The sequence below is a fragment of the Planococcus citri genome, chromosome 1, assembly GCF_950023065.1.
Source record: "Planococcus citri chromosome 1, ihPlaCitr1.1, whole genome shotgun sequence".
NCBI classification, from domain to species: domain Eukaryota; kingdom Metazoa; phylum Arthropoda; class Insecta; order Hemiptera; family Pseudococcidae; genus Planococcus; species Planococcus citri.
In genome coordinates this window covers 48,125,300-48,144,557 of record NC_088677.1, presented here as the reverse complement: position 1 = coordinate 48,144,557, position 19,258 = coordinate 48,125,300, and the positions used below count along the sequence as shown (strand labels likewise).

At 34.7% G+C, this 19,258-nt stretch overlaps 1 protein-coding gene across 12 annotated transcripts in view; it reads right to left on the bottom strand.

Annotated features, from left to right (window-relative positions):
- Positions 1-1,968: 1,968 nt before the first annotated feature.
- The window catches only part of Mhcl (Myosin heavy chain-like), a 68,818-nt gene continuing 51,528 nt past the window's right edge, over positions 1,969-19,258 (bottom strand). For 3 of the 12 annotated variants that reach the window (XM_065345612.1, XM_065345615.1, XM_065345616.1), the window contains 15 exons: positions 17,358-17,486; positions 16,085-16,228; positions 15,625-15,714; positions 7,849-7,968; positions 7,166-7,435; positions 6,919-7,073; positions 6,703-6,826; positions 6,373-6,522; positions 5,524-5,689; positions 5,183-5,436; positions 4,904-5,101; positions 3,467-3,727; positions 3,054-3,376; positions 2,875-2,958; positions 1,969-2,800 (listed from right to left, as the gene is read on the bottom strand). In XM_065345612.1, coding sequence (XP_065201684.1) covers positions 2,761-2,800; positions 2,875-2,958; positions 3,054-3,376; positions 3,467-3,727; positions 4,904-5,101; positions 5,183-5,436; positions 5,524-5,689; positions 6,373-6,522; positions 6,703-6,826; positions 6,919-7,073; positions 7,166-7,435; positions 7,849-7,968; positions 15,625-15,714; positions 16,085-16,228; positions 17,358-17,486 — 2,508 coding nt within the window. In that variant the 3' untranslated portion in view covers positions 1,969-2,760. Of the gene's footprint in view, positions 2,801-2,874; positions 2,959-3,053; positions 3,377-3,466; positions 3,728-4,903; positions 5,102-5,182; positions 5,437-5,523; positions 5,690-6,372; positions 6,523-6,702; positions 6,827-6,918; positions 7,074-7,165; positions 7,436-7,848; positions 7,969-8,063; positions 9,329-9,348; positions 10,199-10,235; positions 11,681-13,654; positions 14,158-15,624; positions 15,715-16,084; positions 16,229-17,357; positions 17,487-19,258 lie in introns of those variants that run through there. The other 9 variants (XM_065345620.1, XM_065345613.1, XM_065345617.1 and 6 more) reach the window with 9 other exon arrangements.

The following is a 19,258-nucleotide window of genomic DNA, read 5'->3' as shown; positions in this document are numbered from 1 at the left end:
GGGATGTTTTTTTGGTAATAACTCGAGAAAAGTGACGATGCGAAGTGGAGTGGAGAGTTTTGGTTAATGTTTTGTTTGATTTGAGAGATATTTAGCATTTGAGATGAAAACTCACGGAATTCCTTTTTTTAAATTAAGAAAATAAGATTCCAGGTACCCTACCTGAGTGGATAAGTTTTAATTTGGAAAGAGGTCTTAACCTCCAGAACTTTTCCTTTAAGTGTGCGCCGGCCCTAAAGGTTACAATATTTTCTCCTCTTGTGCGGCCTAGGTTTATGTAGTACCTAGGTAAAACAAATTCGTTCATCTCATAACAATTCTGAGAACTTTGGTGAGTGTGTTTGAAGCATCATTCTAATCAATCAAGTTTAAGCTAAAAATGATAATTTTATTCTTATTTTAAACACAATAAATTATCTTTGACAAAAGAGGTGAAATGGAAATTAAAAATCACTGCAATTGCTGAGAAAAAAGTACATACCTAATAAGAGATTGCAGATTTTTTTCCATTGTAGGTAAAGGTATACATATTCTTGCTCAATATAGCCCGTGTAGGTACCTATATAGCACTGGAAATTAGTTTAATTATTCAACGATTAATATATTTAATAAGCAGCGATAATTATCAAGTAGGTATTTCTTTAATTTGAACATATTGTTTGAGCAAGACCAAGTAATTAATTTCCACACAGTTACGGTTAGATAGTGAGAGACTAAAGTCTAAAAGTATCAATTTTCACATAAATTGGGGAAACCATCAAAAAATACACATACATACCTAACCCAGCCAAATTTTGGGTGCTGAATTTTATTACTTACTTAATTCGATTTTTAGTAAATTAAAAAAAGTCAAGGTAGGTACATAGGTACTTATCCATTTTTTAGAAAAAACCCAAAATTTTATTTAATTGAGGTAGAAAGCTAAAAATTAGGTTGTACCCGTTCACTCGAATCAATAATTGATTGTTGTTTCGAGATATTCTGGAGTCTCCCGCGGATTTTTGGATTTCCCTTCACTATCTTTACAGCCATTTTGATCGGATTAGGTACATATTTTCAAAGTCTGTTTTTGCCTGTTCAGATTCAAAATTTTCTCACGCTGTGTACATAATTATATTTGTCAAAAAATGAAAAAATTCAAGGTCAACACACTCAATCACAAGAAAAGCTGAAATTTTTGTTATATGTCTTTGACCTTCAAAATCACTTGGTAAATGGTAATCCACTTACCCTCGCGCATTTCAAGTTTTTCAGTGTTTGAAAAAAACTACCTACCTGGGTACTCATTAAAATATGATTTTGAATTGGCAAAAATAATCTTGAAAATTTGTTTCTAAATCGATTGGAAGGGTCAAAGAAATAATCTGAGTTTATAAAGGAGCTGGATTTCATTTTAGTTTTTTTTTTTTTTTCAAAAAATCAAAATTTGTCAAGATGGAATTAGTATTTAGCCTTTAGGTAATTTTAAATTTCTAAAAATTCGCCAATCAATTTTTGGATTGTTTACTTGGAAAGTTTACACAAGAGTAGTCGAAATTTAGGATTTTTTTTGAAATGGGCTTTCCAAATACCTATCTGAACCGGGACATGAAAAAAAACACCTTTTCTCCACAAAATCGAAGTTACCTGTTGCCTCTTGAATAGCCTATCAGAAGCATCCAACTTTTTATCAACGCATAATAATAAAATTATCATCACCGTTCTTGTTTTTAGAGTTGCATACTGGTATTTTTGTAGGAAGTGATTTCTCGTGGTAAATATTGGACTTTGAAGTATGTTTTTGCTTTTTAAATCGCATATAGAAAATATTCAGGATAGTTTATATTATAGCCAAATTTGAATTTTATCGTCGTTTGATTATTCTTAAGCGTTCGTCTAAATTAATTTTTTTCATAATTTGTAATCGAATATTGAAAATATCTAAAGAGATCGCAGGAGCATTCAACAATCAATATGCAAAATAAATCGTACGAGGAAAAAATATATATTTTATTTACAATACAAAAAAGAAAAAAACCAAAACAATAACAGAAAATCAAGTTTCACATATTTAAAACAAATTGCTGAATAAATAACTCGCAGTAGCAACTTTACATAGAAATATTTGTTCGTCGTTTCAGTATTCAGACGTTACAAAAATTCGCATCAATACACGATTTTACACGAATGTCATGAGCAACATTTTTAAGTATATAACAAAATTTGTACTATAATAGGTAAAAAGAAAATGGATTACCGCACGATAAAATCTCTCAATACTAAAACGCGGAACGATCTAAGTACAATTATTACGATTACAAAAACGATAAGTTACATGATATAAAACAAAGAAAGTAAAATAAATCAAACGGGGTACAAAGAAAAGGATGGGGAAAAACATAAAATAGGTACATTCTAACTGAAAAAAAAAACGCTTACAAAATAATTCCAATTTGAACAAATAATAAAATGGTCACAAAATAAATCGGAAGAATTCTAAAAGCATCGCAAAAAAAAAAAGAAATACAAATCACAAATAACATTCCAACAACACATGATCAAGGTACAATGTAAAATGATCCTTAATACGTAAATGCTAAAATTTGAATTTTTTTCCTCATTTAAAAAGGTCACAATACACTATAAGTACAAAACAACAGCCAATGTTAACACGATAATTTTTCCTAATGTAAAAATTCGATTCGACGTTTGCGTACGCGGTCTACAATCTACATAACTATAAAATAAAAATGAAAATTAAAGCTATAAAGGGAAACTGGTTCATATTTTTGAATTCTCAGATCCGGCGCCGTTATTCAACCTGTAAAATATGTAACAACACTATCGATCATTGGTCAAAATGTCACTTCATCTACGAGTACGAACGTCACCTACCATTTATGAATAGATGTTTCGCCGTTACTTTGCAGCAGGAATGATTGCAGGGACGCGTTCGAGCTACCCGAATCATCGTTATCGCTGCAACAAGTAATTAAGCTCTCGTTAAATTTATAGCGTGTATTTAAATTGCGATCGCGATGCTGGATAATGAGGTCGTCAAAACTGTCCCTTACCTGTCAGTCTGGTCGTCGTCGTTATCGTCTAAATCACCTTGAATGGCACACTGTAGATCGTCGACTCTCTGCAGAGCTAATTTCAAATCTGCCTTAGCCGACGATAACTCCGTTTCTAATTGTTCGACTTTCTTTTCTAATTCGCGTTTACGAGCCGATTCGGTGGCTTCTTTTGATTCGTAGTTGGATTGCACTTCGCGAGCATCACGCAGCGCGCGCTGTAACTTGCGGACGTTTTCTTGAGCGGATGCTTCTTTGCTACGAGCAATGTCCGCATCGTGCTGTAATCTTTCAGCAGCTTCTTTCAGTCTTCCAATTTGCACCTGCGAAAATAGCAAATAACGCGTGTAAGATTTTCAACGCGGTCGAAACTACTCAAAAAGAATAATGGAAGCAGAGGAAGCAATATTCACCTCCATTCTAGATCTAGTCGTCTGCTCTAGGTCTAATTTTGATTCGAGTTCTTTGGTTTTTAATTCTAATCGTTTCACCGTCAATGAAGAAGTCGGGTCGCCGTGAGTTTCGATATTCTCTAATCGAGAGGTTACCTCGGCCAATTGGTCTTTCAACGATGATCGTTCGCTTTCCAGTTCGGCTATACGGTTCGCTTGCTCGTGTAAAATCAGTTGTTCGTTCGATAATTGCTGCACCGTGTTGCGGTATTTTTTCAAAACCTGCATTACCAAAAAATACAAAATTTAAATGCTAGTAGATTTATCAAAATTATTTATCTAAGTTTCAAAATCGAAACCATTATAAAGCAAGGCGGCACTCCAGGGCAATGTCTACTTCTAAAAAAATACTATCAAGGGTGTTGAGTGAAGAAGAAAAGGCTTTCATCAACTTTTTTTTAAAAAATCATTGCGTAAGATGGCTATTCCACATGGAATGATTCAGTGGTCAAAACTCATCTGTTAAGAAATAAAAAATCTAAAAACCAAAAATTCATCAAATTTAGAAGTCTTAATTTTCAAAACCGAAAATGAACAATTTTGTTGGATATTGGTCAAATTTTCCAACTTTTCTTAAAATTAAAAATACAATTATCAGTTTTATAGCAACATTTTTAAAAATTTTGATACGATGATTTTTCGTAATTATCAAACAGAATTAATACGAATTTCACAAAATGTGCTTATTATTTAAAGGTTTTTTAAAACAATTTCATTCGAAACACGAGGTTTTAATTAAGATATAAATTAGATTGGAATTTTTGGGGAAAACATTGCGATAAATTCAGTAGGTTAGGTACTTTTTTTGAAAATGAAAGAATACTTCTCAATGAAGTTTTTAGATTTCAAGGTAAAATACAATCGCGGAACCAAAGTTGAGAAAATTTTTAGAATCAGATTTACAATTTCGTAAGGAACTTTTCCACTGATATTTTATCATACCTACTTCATAATTTAATTATCTGATACAAAAGTTATCAACTTTCATTCATTAAAATTTGATTTTTTTCTTGAGACAAAATTTGCGATTTTTTGCTAAGAACATAAATAACTAAACACACACAGAGAGAATAAAGAACTTGCAAATTTAAAAAACAGAAAACTTTTTCAATCAATTTTTTCCGATTTGTTTCCCCTTCCACCCTCCTAAAATATCGATGTTGGGAAAAAGATATTCTTTATTCCGATGTATCCTTCATCAAAATGCAGGAAAAAAACATCAATGACGATCCAAATCTCTAATCATCGATGGAAATAAAAATCCATACGTGACATCGAAACCATCGACTCGAGTATCAATGATATTAGACAAAGTAAGTAGTTCGTACTTTCTTAATTCTGGATTGAAAAAAGAAGTCGAAAATCATAATTGAAATTTGAAAAGTACCCATTACCCACCTCAGCTAATTCTTCTTCATTCTCATCAAGTTGCGACTGTAATTGAGACTTTTCTCGAGAATACAACGTAGCTTTCTCTTCAGCATCTGATTTGGCTTTTTGAACATCTTCCAACATGGATGTAATATCGGCTAAATCGGCCTCGGCCAATTGTCTAGCTTTAACGGCAGCATTTCTCGCACATTCGGCATCTTCCAACTAAAAACCAAAAGCAAAATTGCTCGTAATTGGAGAAATAGATACTTGAAGGGGAAAATAGCAGATTGAGGTATCACTCACTTGATTTCTCAATTGTCTTAATATGGCTTTACTAGGAGCATCTAATTTGGCTTGTTGTAGCATCAGCTGAGCATCGTGTAATAAAATCTTAGTCTTTTTCAAATCACGTCTCAGCCTGTTGAGTGTTTCCAAGTCAGCGGATCGGTTGCATCTTTCTCGGTCTTCGATTTCGGCTAGTTTTCTTTCTAGTTCGTGGCGTTCTCTTAATAGCATCGTTCTTTCTTCGTGTTCGTTTTCCAGTTGACATTCCAAAGCTGAAAAAGTAAAAAGAAAAAAAAAGGAATAATTTGTATTTTTAGAAAACCTATTAAATCAATAGCTACGCAATTGATAATGCACACCTTTGACTTTCTTCGTCGTATTCAGCCGTATTTTCTCGCTTTCGTCGTCGCGTTGATTAATTTCTTTTTTATGTTCTTTCCGTACTTGTTCCAAGTCCATTTGTAATCTAAGTTTTGCCTGATTCAATAATTCAACTTGACCGGCTAAATCGTCCAATTCTTCATCCTTTAAAAACGTATATCGATTAAGAAGGTCATCGATGGAGACAAAGGGACACATGTTTTGAATTATTACAAAAACAACTTTTGCTATCTTCCGGAAACCGGAACCAAGCTACTTAGCAAACTGCGATAAAAATAACCTCTAAAAATCTAGCTTTATTTATGTACTTGGACGAAAAATTCAAATTAGGTCAACTAGGTATTTTTGACATTAATGCATTTCGACTGATAACTCGTGCACTTATAATTTAATTACAAGGAGCTTCTCTTAGACACACTATGCTCCACAAATTCGTTCATTTAAAACGTTCTTTTGCGTGTAGTTCGAAAAACTTCAAATTAGCAATGAAATCAAAGTATTTGGTGGTAATTTTATCATGCGTGTTGTTTATATTACACTTTTGCGTCGCATTTAGCATGGATTGGCAAAACGGACATGGGAGGTATCCCAAAGTTAATCGTGGATATGGTACAAAAAACACCAACACAAAAGTCGACGTGGATGTATTCTCTTTGAGAAATCTATTCGGATTTCAATAAACGCCGGTAATATTCAACTCGGTAAAAATTTTGCACATTCAAACAGGAAATTTAACACGCACAGAAGGGAAAATTATAATATAAATGCGTCATATTATGTACCAAAATATGTAGTAATAATAATAATAAAATAACCATTCAACAAACCTGTTCAGCTATCCTGTTTTCAAGTTCGTGTTTAACCTTTCTTAATCTACTTATCTCCTCTTCGGTATTACCTCCGTATGATATTTCTTGTAATTCGCGATTTAAATTCAATAATTTCTGCTCTTTTAATTCCAAATCCACTTTCAACGCCTGTTGTATTAATTTCAAACACACAAAAATGCAATACACCGTTGCTGAATGGTGACCAGTTACGTGAAATATGATACACAGGGTTCATTAAAAGGAAGGAAACAAAAGAGGGGAACATGAGATCGGTGGTCACAACTTACGTACATGCGGTAGAATAATATGATAAACGTATCAACTTACGCTAAGATTTTGCTCCAGGGTATATTTTTCAGCAGACACGATATCCTTTTCTCTCACCACACGTTCGCGATTCTGTTTCTCTTGCCGGAGTTCTTCTTGTAACAGCAATAATTCCGAGTCGAATCTGCCACAAATGTTTATCAATTAGAATTGACCAATTGGTTTGAGGAGGGGGGGGGGGTGGAGGAGACGTAACAGTAGCTGAAAATCACGTACTTTCTTTGCTTCTTCTCTAACAAATTATTTCTAGAATTGCTGTCTTCCAACATCAATCGTAAATCGCTCATTTCGCCGTTTAATTTTTGCACTTTACGTTTCCATTGAGCGACAACTTGTCGCTGTTCTTCTACTTCTTCGTAAGCATCGGCGATCTGTAGAATTAATGAATTAATCACAAAAAAATTGGTACACTCGCAATTTTTGTAGATAGATATACTCGCAAATGGACTTTAATCATTCGTACCTTTTTCTCGAGTTGTTTTCGTAAAGCTATTAATTGTTCGAGATCATCGTGATGTTGCTGTTGGAGTCTTCGTTTGGTATACTCTAATTCTCTGAGAGCTCTTTCATATCTTTGCTTGTAAACGCCACCGCTGCCGGATGAATTATCATCACCGATTGATAGGCTGTCATCGTCGTCAATTCCAATAATACCATTCACTTCGGCCGTTTTCATGCATAATAATTCGGTTTCCAGCTTTTCCGAGCTTTCTTGTAACTTCTTCTTCTCTGCCTATGGATTCGAAAATATCAGAAAATTAACCTTAAGTCGTTAGTTTTTCAAAAGGTAAGTATTATTTATAATAATCCTATTAGAAAAAAATTCAGCGATAAACGATTATAAAATTGGTAACTGAATCAGATTCAATTCAGTTCAATGGGGGGGGGGGGGAGAAATATTGTCATCTAATTTTCATCCTAACTGATGAAATTATTCAGTTTGAATATGAAATGATTTTTCATTTTGTTTGCGTGAAATTGAAATTAAAAAAAAAAATCAATTAAAATATTTTGTCTAAGCAAGAAATTGTGCTGGACGAGAAATTTTCTTAATCAGAAATGGTCAATGTGAACATTTTTTTCACGCATGAAATCGTGCTCGGGAAATACTTATTTCTTAGTGGTAGGTATTTTGAAAGTACGTACTTGTAAATGCTGTACTTCGTTCTCGAGTCTCATTCTTTCGGCAGTCTCCAGGTCTAACCGTTCGCTGGCCAAATGAGCTGCTGAATGTTCTTCGGCAAGATCCACCGATAATTCGCTCAACTAAAAAAGATTGATATCGTATGTGTAAATGAAATATTACTCGTACAAAAATAAAAATCGCAATTTCATTACAAACAGAACCGTAAAATGCGAACCGATTTCCATCTTGTCATCTAGCCATGTAATGCATAACCAATGAGAAGAAACAACATTTTGTATTTGAGCATCAAACTAAGTTTACGCGAATCAATTTTCAAAATTATTTTCGAACTCGATGAGAAAAATCATCCAATTCGAACGAAAAACAAAATCAACTTTGAATCTCGAATCGATCTCGAACTGTTAAAAAGACACAAGAGCGACCGTTCAATAAAACTTGAAGTTAACTAAACTGTCACTCGTCTGGTTTGAATTGTAATCGAATTATAAATGTTCAGCAGCAGTGCGAAGCTTTGGTATGACTCACATTTTGTGTCTCTCTATCAATTAACATTATCAATGATCATTGATCTATGCAGTCTTGTGTACCTACCTGTAGTATTTGTAAAGGTACCTATTGTACAAGTACGAGTATAGGTACCAGGCACAACCTACGTGCAACAGCTTTAATATGATTTTCTACGGCTTCGACATTCGTCATCCGACGCAAATTGTGCTGTAATAGTAAATAAATAAAACCCAGACCTTACTCTCAGATCGCGATTTTTAACATTGTTATCTGACCTAAATGTACGGTAATTTAGGACGGTAAAATGTTTGTTGAAAATTATTTACTTGAATTTTGCTTTCGTACCTAATTACGAACGTAGGTACATAAATATTTTGAAGTGGATAATCTCACTGAAATGAGCTAGTTTTTCATTTTTTGGGAAGCGGAATATTCCGAAAAGCTCAAATTGAAAATCCCAATGAGATTTATCCGATTAGATTTGATTTGACTGGTCAAAACAAAACAGATCAATTGTTATTACGAAGGTACTTAGATCAAATCAGATATGCTCAGATAAGACCAATTAGATCAAATTGGATCCGAGGAACTTTCATCAATCAGGTCTCTTCAATAGGATCCGATCAGACCTGTTTTAGATCCAATCATTCTCCGCTGTGAAGATCCAATTTTTCCACCTGTGTTGCTAAGAATTAAAGGGGTAGGTAAAAAAAGAAGAAAAAAACTGAATGAGAGGAAAACAATTTTGAAATCGAAGACTGAGGGGCCAAAGGATTCTCTTGTTAATATTATTGGGCAGACATTTCATTAAATTATTTTTTCCAGGGTTTAGTAATGATAGGCTCCTCCAACACAGGCATTGAAATATTCTTACACCATTCATTCTACAAACTCGAATTCAATCACCTCATCGACGCATTGTCTTCTTCAAATAGGTAAGTCAGTAACAATAACACATACCTATAACGTCATTCGCGGATTAATAGATATACCTTTTTTTGAACGGCTGGTGCTTCTGCTGCTTCTACAACTACTTTGGTTTCGGCTTTGACTTCATTTTCACCAACACCAACTCTTTGAACCTGTTCAATGTAGTTCACTTCATCGCATCCATTCTGTCCAACGAGGTTGTCCTTCGATAGAGGTTTTTTCAAATTGCGAAAATAGTGGTCGATTTTTTTACCAATCTCGTTATACTGTTTTTTCTTATCTTCTTTACCGATCTTCTTCCATTCGTCGCCTACGTGATCGGTGCGTTGAAGGAACTCGGCGATTTTGATGGATAACTGAGAAGAGCTCACGGTCTCCTTATTGGCGGCCGCGTTAATCGCATTCATACTAGCCGTATTCAATTTCTTGAACGTTTTGCTCTTCTTGTACACGGCCATCGGGTACCGAATGCTGGACACCGAGATGACCGACGAACATCGACTGCGGCTCGATCGTACCGGAGACAGGTGTTTCTTGTATCCATTATTCAGTTTATCTGTCGTCGTCGATGAACTGAACGAGTACAGATCGGATTCTTGGGATGTGGCTCGCGAATTATTCACCGATATCGAAGGCGAATACGACGATATCGAATTCTTCGAGTAAATCACACCACCGCCTCCACCGCCTCCACCTCCGCTGCCGCCATTCATATAACGCGAGGTGGTAAACATGACGTACCTATATGTAGTCTAATTACGTACGTGCTTCGAGATCGTTTAAATTTCTATTTCACCGAATCGAGTTCACCGAGCATTTCGATTTAAAATCTAGGTAAATTAATTTCATAAATTGTACGCTTTACGCAGCAACGTTACAAGTGCCTAGTCAAACACGACGATGAATTTTCTGCTGTAAAGAAAAAAAGCAGAAAAAATTCAAGGTTTACCTTATACGTCTTTTCTCTTCTACATTCTCGAAACGTAGCGCCGCCTTATCCAATTATCAATAATCGTCGTTCGATTATACTTTTCTTTATAATAAATAACTACGAACCGATCGACCGGTGTAATTAATCGCGTAGTACTTATTATTATCCAATTTTGTCGATCTCGCTATTCAATTACAATGTATATTCAATACGATCGACATTGCACCCGTAGGCATCAACGTCAAGTTTTGAAAAAAATAAAAATAGGTTGCGCTCATTTTTACCGTGGCTGCTTTAATGTACGTACAATTTAAAACAATAGCTCTCCATTTGCTATTGTTTTAAGTATGTACCTACCTACATAGATTTGAAAAGTCGGAGCTTCTTGTATTTATTATTTTGCCTCCCTCGAAGCAAATATTGTACTCTTTGCAAATAGTACAGCTCAAGTTCGGCGCCCAAATTATGTATAATAGTAACTGTACAAATTTGAAATAGAAAGTTTGATGGTACCTAATTTCTAATGAAATAACCTACGATTATTTGGTTCGCTTCAGGAGTACCTTGAAACGAGACCCATAAACCTGAATATGTGAAATTTAGGTATATGTACGTAACTTTTCACATTTCAGTACTGAAAATTGTGCCATTCCAATTTTTAAAACTTACTCATAATTTCAATTATTTCAGATAAATTTCAAACAAGTAATCTTATTCTCAAAAGGCACTAATTTGAAATGGAGGAGTAATGGTTCGAAATTTGAAAATTTCAATAGCTTTTCGATGTAATTTTTGCAGAAGATTATGGAAAAAAAGTTCCATAACCAAAGAATTTATCTTCGAAATATTGAAAAAACTATCGATTCAAATTTCCAAATGAGTCCCTTAAGCTGTAATACGAATGAATCATTTTTTCACATTTTTCATCGATCTTCTACACTAAAATGGAAAAAAAAATTTCGAGACCATCGTCACAAGCCCAACTTTCTTTCGGGGAGAGAAGGAGACCACCAAACACAATCTTCTCAATTTACGCCGAATCTCGAGAATTTTTCAAAAAGCTTCCAGTTTACCTACTTGAATAATTCCAATTTGAAAAAAAAAATCAAACCTTTTTTTAAATTATTCTAAAATTGATTTTGAAATTATTAAAACGAGATTCAAACTACTTACCATTTTTGCAATGATAGACAAAATTTCTATTATAAAACGTATATTTTACCTTTATGCAAATTTTCTGCATTTTTCAAGTGACGAGACTTTCTTAAATGACCAAGAAAGTTTTTTTTAATAACGTTTCTTCTTTCAGGATGTCCTTTGATAATCAAAATTTCATCCATCACCAACTTTGAATTCAACGAGTCGAAACATTATAAGATTTTCATTTTTTTCGAATTGATTTATGTAAATTTTAATGTATTTTGCTTGTCGATGTTTTTTTTTGTTTTTGTTTTTGTTTTTGTAAAAGATAAGAAATTTTACTACTCATTTTTAAAAACTAAAATAAAAATGTTCAAAATTCAAAAACTTTTTTTTTTAAAACACAAAAATCGGCTAAGCCAACAATTTATAAATTGATTTTTAGCAAAATTTTTAATGAACATTGCAAGTAATGGAATATTTTAAATCGACATGAATCAAAGCAAAAGGAGTGAAAATAATTGGAATGGCGGGTCAAATCATTCATAAATTACCTAATAGATTTTCAAAAGTTTATGTTTCAATATAGGGAGCGATTAACTGGAATAAAGAAAAATATTTGAAATTTGCGAAGAAAAACAGAATGATTTCAAAAAACGTAAAAAAAATCGGATTATCAAAAAAATTTTGTTGAAATTTAAAAAAAAAAAATCAATGATTTTTGAAGTACAAGGTATATTTACTTATGTATGTTGCAGATATCTATTTTTTTCGACATTTGAACGAAATTAAATTTTTTATGGGATATTCGACTTTTTTAAATAATGATTTCACACAAAATTCATATAAATTCACCTTTCCACACTTTAAAAATTTCCTCAACTCAATCTCCCTGAACTTATTTCCAAATAAGTATGAAATATATCCCAACTAACAGCTTAGATACCTACCTACTCGATATTTACTGGCAAAAAAGAATGCAATCTCCGAATACCTGTCAGAATTTTGAGCTAACCGAACATTTTTTCAAAACTGCCCAAGAAAATGCGTCTACTAATGTAATCCTGTTTACATCTGAATAAAAAAAACAAAAACATATTTTTAAAAATCTGTAGGTACTGAATTATGAATAAAACGTTTTAACCAAAAAAATTTTCAAATCCAGGTTCACCAAATTGACGGTCTTTTCCACCAGACAATTAATTGAACTTCCGCCAAACGTATGTGTGTGTGTGTGTGTGTGTTTTTTTGTTTTTTTTTGTTATTTAAATTATCATTTTTCATTTATGTTGGTCACTTTTTGCTAGAGGTATCAAGTATGCATTTTCAAGGTGACCATGAAAGATTCTTGCACTATGGCATAATAACGAACCTACCTAACATATCATTCAAATTTTCCCACAATTTTCAATAAAGGTACATAGCTGATCAATTCAAAATACATACCTACCGACATTTCAAATATTTTTTGTTCATTTCATTACTTTCAAACAATAAAAACATATCATTGATAACACTAGGCAACAATTTTTGACCATTTTTTTGTTTTCGGGTCGAAAATGGGCTTAATCGATAGTTTAGACCCTAAAACAAAAAGCAGAGTGGGGTTTTTCAATTTGAGTTGTTTTTGTGGTCAGGAGAGATGATCAAAGTTGCAAAAATGGCCGTTTTTGCCCTATTTCACGAGTCTGTGGCGACATCAGTATCATGTTTCAAAAAAAACCAAGGTCATATTCGAATTCTACGCACTTTTTCAAGTAAACATCTTTACCGGATTTTTGATTTTCGAACATTCAAGCGCATACGGAAGATTTTTGTTTGTAACATAATATTTTAAAACTCGGAGCGCGCGACGCTGGCGTTACTCCACGATGTAATCGTGGCGCGGGACCGTGTTCGCGCGGGCGAGGTTCTCGTGCAGTAAAAACTTCGTGTTACAAACGAAAATCTTCCGTATGCGCTTGAATGTTCGAAAATCAAAAATCCGGTAAAGATGTTTACTTAAAAAAGTGCGTAGAATCCGAATATGACCTTGGTTTTTTTTGAAACATGATACTGATGTATGTCGCCACAGACTCGTGAAATAGGGCAAAAACGGCCATTTTTGCAACTTTGATCATCTCTCCTGACTACAAAAACAACTCAAATTGAAAAACCTCACTCTGTTTTTTGTTTTAGGGTCTAAACTATCGATTAAGCCCATTTTCGTCCCGAAAACAAATATGCCGTTGCCTAGTGTAATCGAATTTTTAATGAGTCATAATTGACACGACCGACGACGTAAAAACCAAACTTACTTCATTCAAGCTCAAACCTGGAAAAAAATTCACCATTTAAGCGATTTGAAAACCCTCCAATTTACAACAACAGGGAGTCCGGAAACGGACATGAGTTCACCATCGCACAAATACAGCCCAACAAGGCACGAAAGTTTGAACATCGAATTTAATACACCACCGATTGTTAACCTTTTAGGTGTTTCGATAATTCGAGATTTTTTCAACATTCTTAAACGTAGATGAAAACTTATCGATATTCGTGATTTCAAAAACCGGCGAACACATCGAATTACAGATAAGGTAGCGCTACGATAATCGCGATTGGAACCTTTTTTCAATAGTAAACAATTACCTCGTCGCGACAAAATCACATTCTCGAATAGTTATCATTAAATAGTCAAAAATTCAAAATTCGAGCTTAAAAATTACGAAAACGAATCACTTTGTAAGGTAGAGTTGATGTATCTTTACTCTAGGACTCCGCCGGCGGCTACTGTAGTGATTATGCTGCAGTTAAATATACGGAAGATGGAAATGCGTATGGACTCATTTATTTAAACGATAAAGGCAGTTTGCCAATTGACAGAAATAATTCTCTACCTTAGCATCTCTACACCGGTACATACGCTTACCGTACAGATTGGTCGGATGCGAATCCGGCGAGGTGATTTACGATGACGTTAATGCGACAGTTTCAGTTGATTATTCAAACATCGAATTTTTTCATTTTTAGGAAAGAAAAGTCTCTACTATTCGGGGTCATTTCCGTCTAGGGTATTCTTTCCGACAACTTTCTCAATGCGTTTTCAATACTCTATCCGAGTGGGCATGCAAGGAAACCTTTTCATGGAATATTCAAGGCATGGCGGAAAATTTGATACCGCATATACGAGACTTCCATTTTATATAGTACACAACATAAACATGAACGAAATCATACGCGTAAATTGTCATAATAAAAAAATTCGTGTCAAGCAAACAGTTACACGACATTGTCTGGCATAATGCCTGGGCTTTAAAAAATGTCATTGGCATTTTTACAAACTGCATCAAATTCAGCCTGCCTGCTGCGTTCGATAATTCCTACGCGTATTTACGAGTAGTATACTCGTGTAATTTGGGTTACTAAACAACTCGGATTAGAATGCATCCCTCCGTAATTCGTCGATCACCTGGCAAGGTTTACAAATGCATGCCGGGTCACGTTTGGTCATCGTGAAACCAGTCTCGCACGAAATTAGACAAAACAGTTTGTGATACGGCGCAGAAGTGAAGTCAAGGTGAAATAATTTTCAACTTAAGACCAACTTGGTGCATCATTCGATGACTTTGGGTAGAATAGTCAGAAAATTTATGGTCTAAGGCACCGAGTCATAACACACGTCTGTCTAAAAATTGTGAAATCGAACTGTTTTAAGCGGTTTTGAAGTCTCCAACAGATTTTTAAAAAAAATTGAAATTCCCCATAAAATTTTACTTGATGAAGTTGGAAAGCTAAAATTTACTTTACATTCTAATTTCAACATGCCGAGTTGATTGGAGGTGGTTTCAAGCCGTTATGGGTGTCCAGCCATATTTTGGAGTTTCCAAATTTTTAAAAAGTGCCATGAAAACCGTCAAAATTAATTCCAACACCTATAAACCCGGAGGATGTTTATTTTCCAAAAGTAGTTTCTGCAGGTACAGAATCGTATAATTTTTTCAGCGATTTAATAATTGAAAAAAAAAATTACTGAACTCGAGCCGCTGACGACAAAATCTGCATACGAACATGCCAAGTCAATTGAAGATGATTTTTAGAGAAATTTTGATTCGATCCTACTCGGATATTGCTTAGTCAGCTCACCTACCAGACTACTGAACACGTTTATGAATAAAATTTCGAACATGGAAACATGACAAGGACGCAGATGAGAGATCGGAATTTAAACGGTCGCATTTACATTTTACCAACGAGAGAAAATTTTCCAATATTCTTTTTTACTCACCTTGGCATCCAACTTGGCATTTTCTTGCTTCAATGTGTTCCTTTCTTGTTCCAATTTCTCGCATTGGATTCTGAAAGCCTCGAGTTCTTCCTGCACATACGTTTAAAAGAAAAAACAATGCTGCAATTACACGTTTAAGATATAAATCGTCGTATCGAGTATTCAATTAAGAACTACATAAAACTTCAAATTATATTCTTTTAGCAACAGTTCACACGTAGGTAAGCGAGCGTAGATGGTTAAATTCTCTGTACCCTCGCGTACCTTACCATACATATCTCCTTCTCACATAGCTATAGGTAAGGTACTCGGTATTCGGTGCATACAGGTAGTTAGGCACATTACACATATTATGCTAACGATAAACAGCAAAAAAAATCACATCTTTTATCGCAGGTATAGGTGGTAGGTAGGTAGGTACTCGTATTATAAGGTATTCGTACAAGTATGCGAATATTACCGTTTTTGTTTTTAATTCCTGCTCCGTCCTGTGTACGTTTAATAATGGCGTAATACGAACTAACAACCTCCACCAAGGCCAGTCACGGACCAGCATGAATTTTCTAACGTTTCGTTGTATGCATCGAATGGCCACATCTTCGATCTGGAAACGATAATATGGAAAAAAAAGTGCACGAAAATATTATTAAACGCATCTACGAGGCATAGACGATGAGCTAACATATACATCGAGTCCGGTTCTGTGAACTTTTTTACGTTGATTTGGTGCTATCGGTTCGGCAACCGATGCCGATGCCGATGTCGGGCAATAATATTCCGTTGCGTGTACCTAATCGAGGTTTTTCAACATTATTTTTTTACTTCGGGTTGTGATGGTCGTCATTTACGCATTCCGATCAAAATTGTGAATTGTGAGAATATATGTTGTTTTTTTGGAGGTGATTAGATGAAAAAAATATATATATAAAATACAAGTTTTTTATTGCCAGTACCACAGTAGGGTATGTACTCGAAAAAATGATGCATCTGGATGAATAGCAGCATTTTCTCAAGCTTTTCGAAACCATCATCAGACATCATTTTGAGAAATCTTCGAAAATGAAAATGGGCCCGACTATTTGATCTATACCTAAGTACTTTTGAGAAGAAAATTTGGTTCAGATTTTCTTAACTTTGTCAAGTGATGCTGAAAATAATTTGGATTGCTCGAAAGCTGATCTCCTACAATTTTATACTTCACCAAATACCATAATTATGGAAAATTCAACGATGTGTCTTTTACACCAAGCTTTAAAATTTTGAGGAAATGACAAACTATCAGATGTGCTCAAAGCTAACCAAACTAGAGCCCTGGAAATACCAAGTGCCCGCAGCTGGCATGTTTACCCTTAAAACGCCCGACGCGACGCGAAAAATTCGAGTCCACGAAGTCACGACTAAACAGATTTTCATTTCATCGGACGGTTTAGCGTAATTTAGGGGTATACCTATACCTAAACATGGAAATTCCGCATACTCGGTATTTGTAGCGCTTTAACCAAAAATCTGAAAGGACATTTTTCAAGTCCACTTCCACTGTATGTATGTAGCGCTCCTGAATCCTTCAAAGGAACTAAGTACAAAAATACTCGTAGGTACCTACTTCATGAAAAAAAAAATCAGAATCTCGCTGCGGACTTCGAAATGGCGTGACCGAAACAATAACGAAAAAACAGCACCAAAGCAACAAAAGGGAGAACCGGTTGGCAAAAGTTGAGATATTAAAATAATACCTTCAATTTGGCCAGTCTCTTTCTGGATAAATAGCCACGACAGTACGCTTGAAATTTGATAACACGATCGGCCAGTTTATCATCTCGTAACGCTTCCAACTGCGTTAGAACTCCAGATCTGAAAAACACCTGAAAGCAAAAAAGCAACACAACTTAGTTATAGGTACGTATACTATAGGTACTAGGTAGTAGAGATACTAGCACACACTTATAGTATTGGCCTGCGGGATAAAACCTCCATTAGGCGTGAAAGCACGTTAAAATTTCTCGTTTCTCGTACAGTTCATTAGGTCGTGTCGTCTATGGAGATACATTCGTAGTAAAGCTAAGAGTAAGTATAGTATACCTATACATGGCATAAATATTGTTGCAATGCCACTACCTAGTATCAATAAAGGCCTATGTTGATTTCCACCAATAATTTACCTATAGCATACCTAGGTAAAGAGATATCTGCTTAGACCTACCTACACACAATCGTTTCGACGATAAAACCAGCAACTAAGTACATATATAAATACGAAGCCTCTTTTCGAAATCTCGCCACTGTTAATACTATCGTATTAGCCCGGTAAAGAATATAAATACGTGAAAGAAAAAGCTTAACAAAAAAATCTTTCAAAAATCCTTCCATATTTGTATCGATCAATACAGGCGTTGCAGCATCGCGCTCGTCCTCCTGTCATGTCACAAACGCAAATCACGTCACGGTTATTTTCATTCTTATGCTTAGTGGACGAAATCGTTACGTGACCGCAAATAAGAAGTACATATTATTCTAAAATACCTCATTCCTACAATACACCATTTGCAGGTTATACACATCAGTTCGATAAAAGTTTCCTCTTCCCCCTCACACCGACCTACCATTTCATCAAACGAGCTGTATAATTTAATATATGATCATATAGTATTAATTTATTCTATATTCAATACAGTATGTCTCACAAGTTCAAACCAATGCCTCAAGATTTTTTTAATTGCATAAAGATGGTCAATTGGTTCAGACAGCTTTATAGTTTTGAATTTACAAGGAGAGATGCACCTGATGCGAGAGGTGAACGATTTTAGATTCTTATAGAGGAAGTTCCAGAAATCACAAAATGTTCTTTTTATTAAAAAAGCGCAGGAAAAAGCTGATTATAAGTTTCCATTTCAAATAGGCAACTGTGCTTAAAAATGGTTCTAATAATTTCTGAAACCTGTTCAAAAGTTCCCAGTCAGCTCCAACCACCATAACTTCCTCATAAACCTGAAGAGGGTCGAGAAGAGGGCCACAGAGGCCATGAGCCGTGGAGAAAGGGAGCGAAGGGGACGAAGGAATTGAAAAATGACAATTGATAAAATTTAATAATCTTTCCACGACTTGATTTCTTATATAGAGGGATTAGAATCTCGAGGCCTTTCCGAGTGGTTCTTATTTTGAAGTTCCACCTTTCTATGCTTGTTCAATGCACACTTATTGTATAGAGAGGATCATTCAGAAGAATTCTGACGGAGAAATCGGAATTTTTTAAAAACAGCTCAGCTCACCAACATATCTTTGATTTTGATTTTATAATTTTATCAACTTGGGAGGGATGAGGGAAAGAGGGGGGGGGGTTAAGGAAGAGTCAACATTTTTGGTAGACTGCAAGATGTTTTTTCTCAATACGAGGATTATGTAGAAGAATTCTGATGCAGAAATTGAGATTTTTTTGAGAAAAATGTTTTATTATTATTACTTGTAATATTATTCCATGATAGTTTTATAGTTTTACGATTTTTGTGATACTCTATGTGATTTTTTCACAGGGTTGGTACTGAAACCAAAAATCAAAAATTCGTCCCCTTTTCCTTTTTTTTGTATCACTTTTCGTCGTAAAGAAAAATTCAAAATTCAATATAACAGCCCCCCTCCC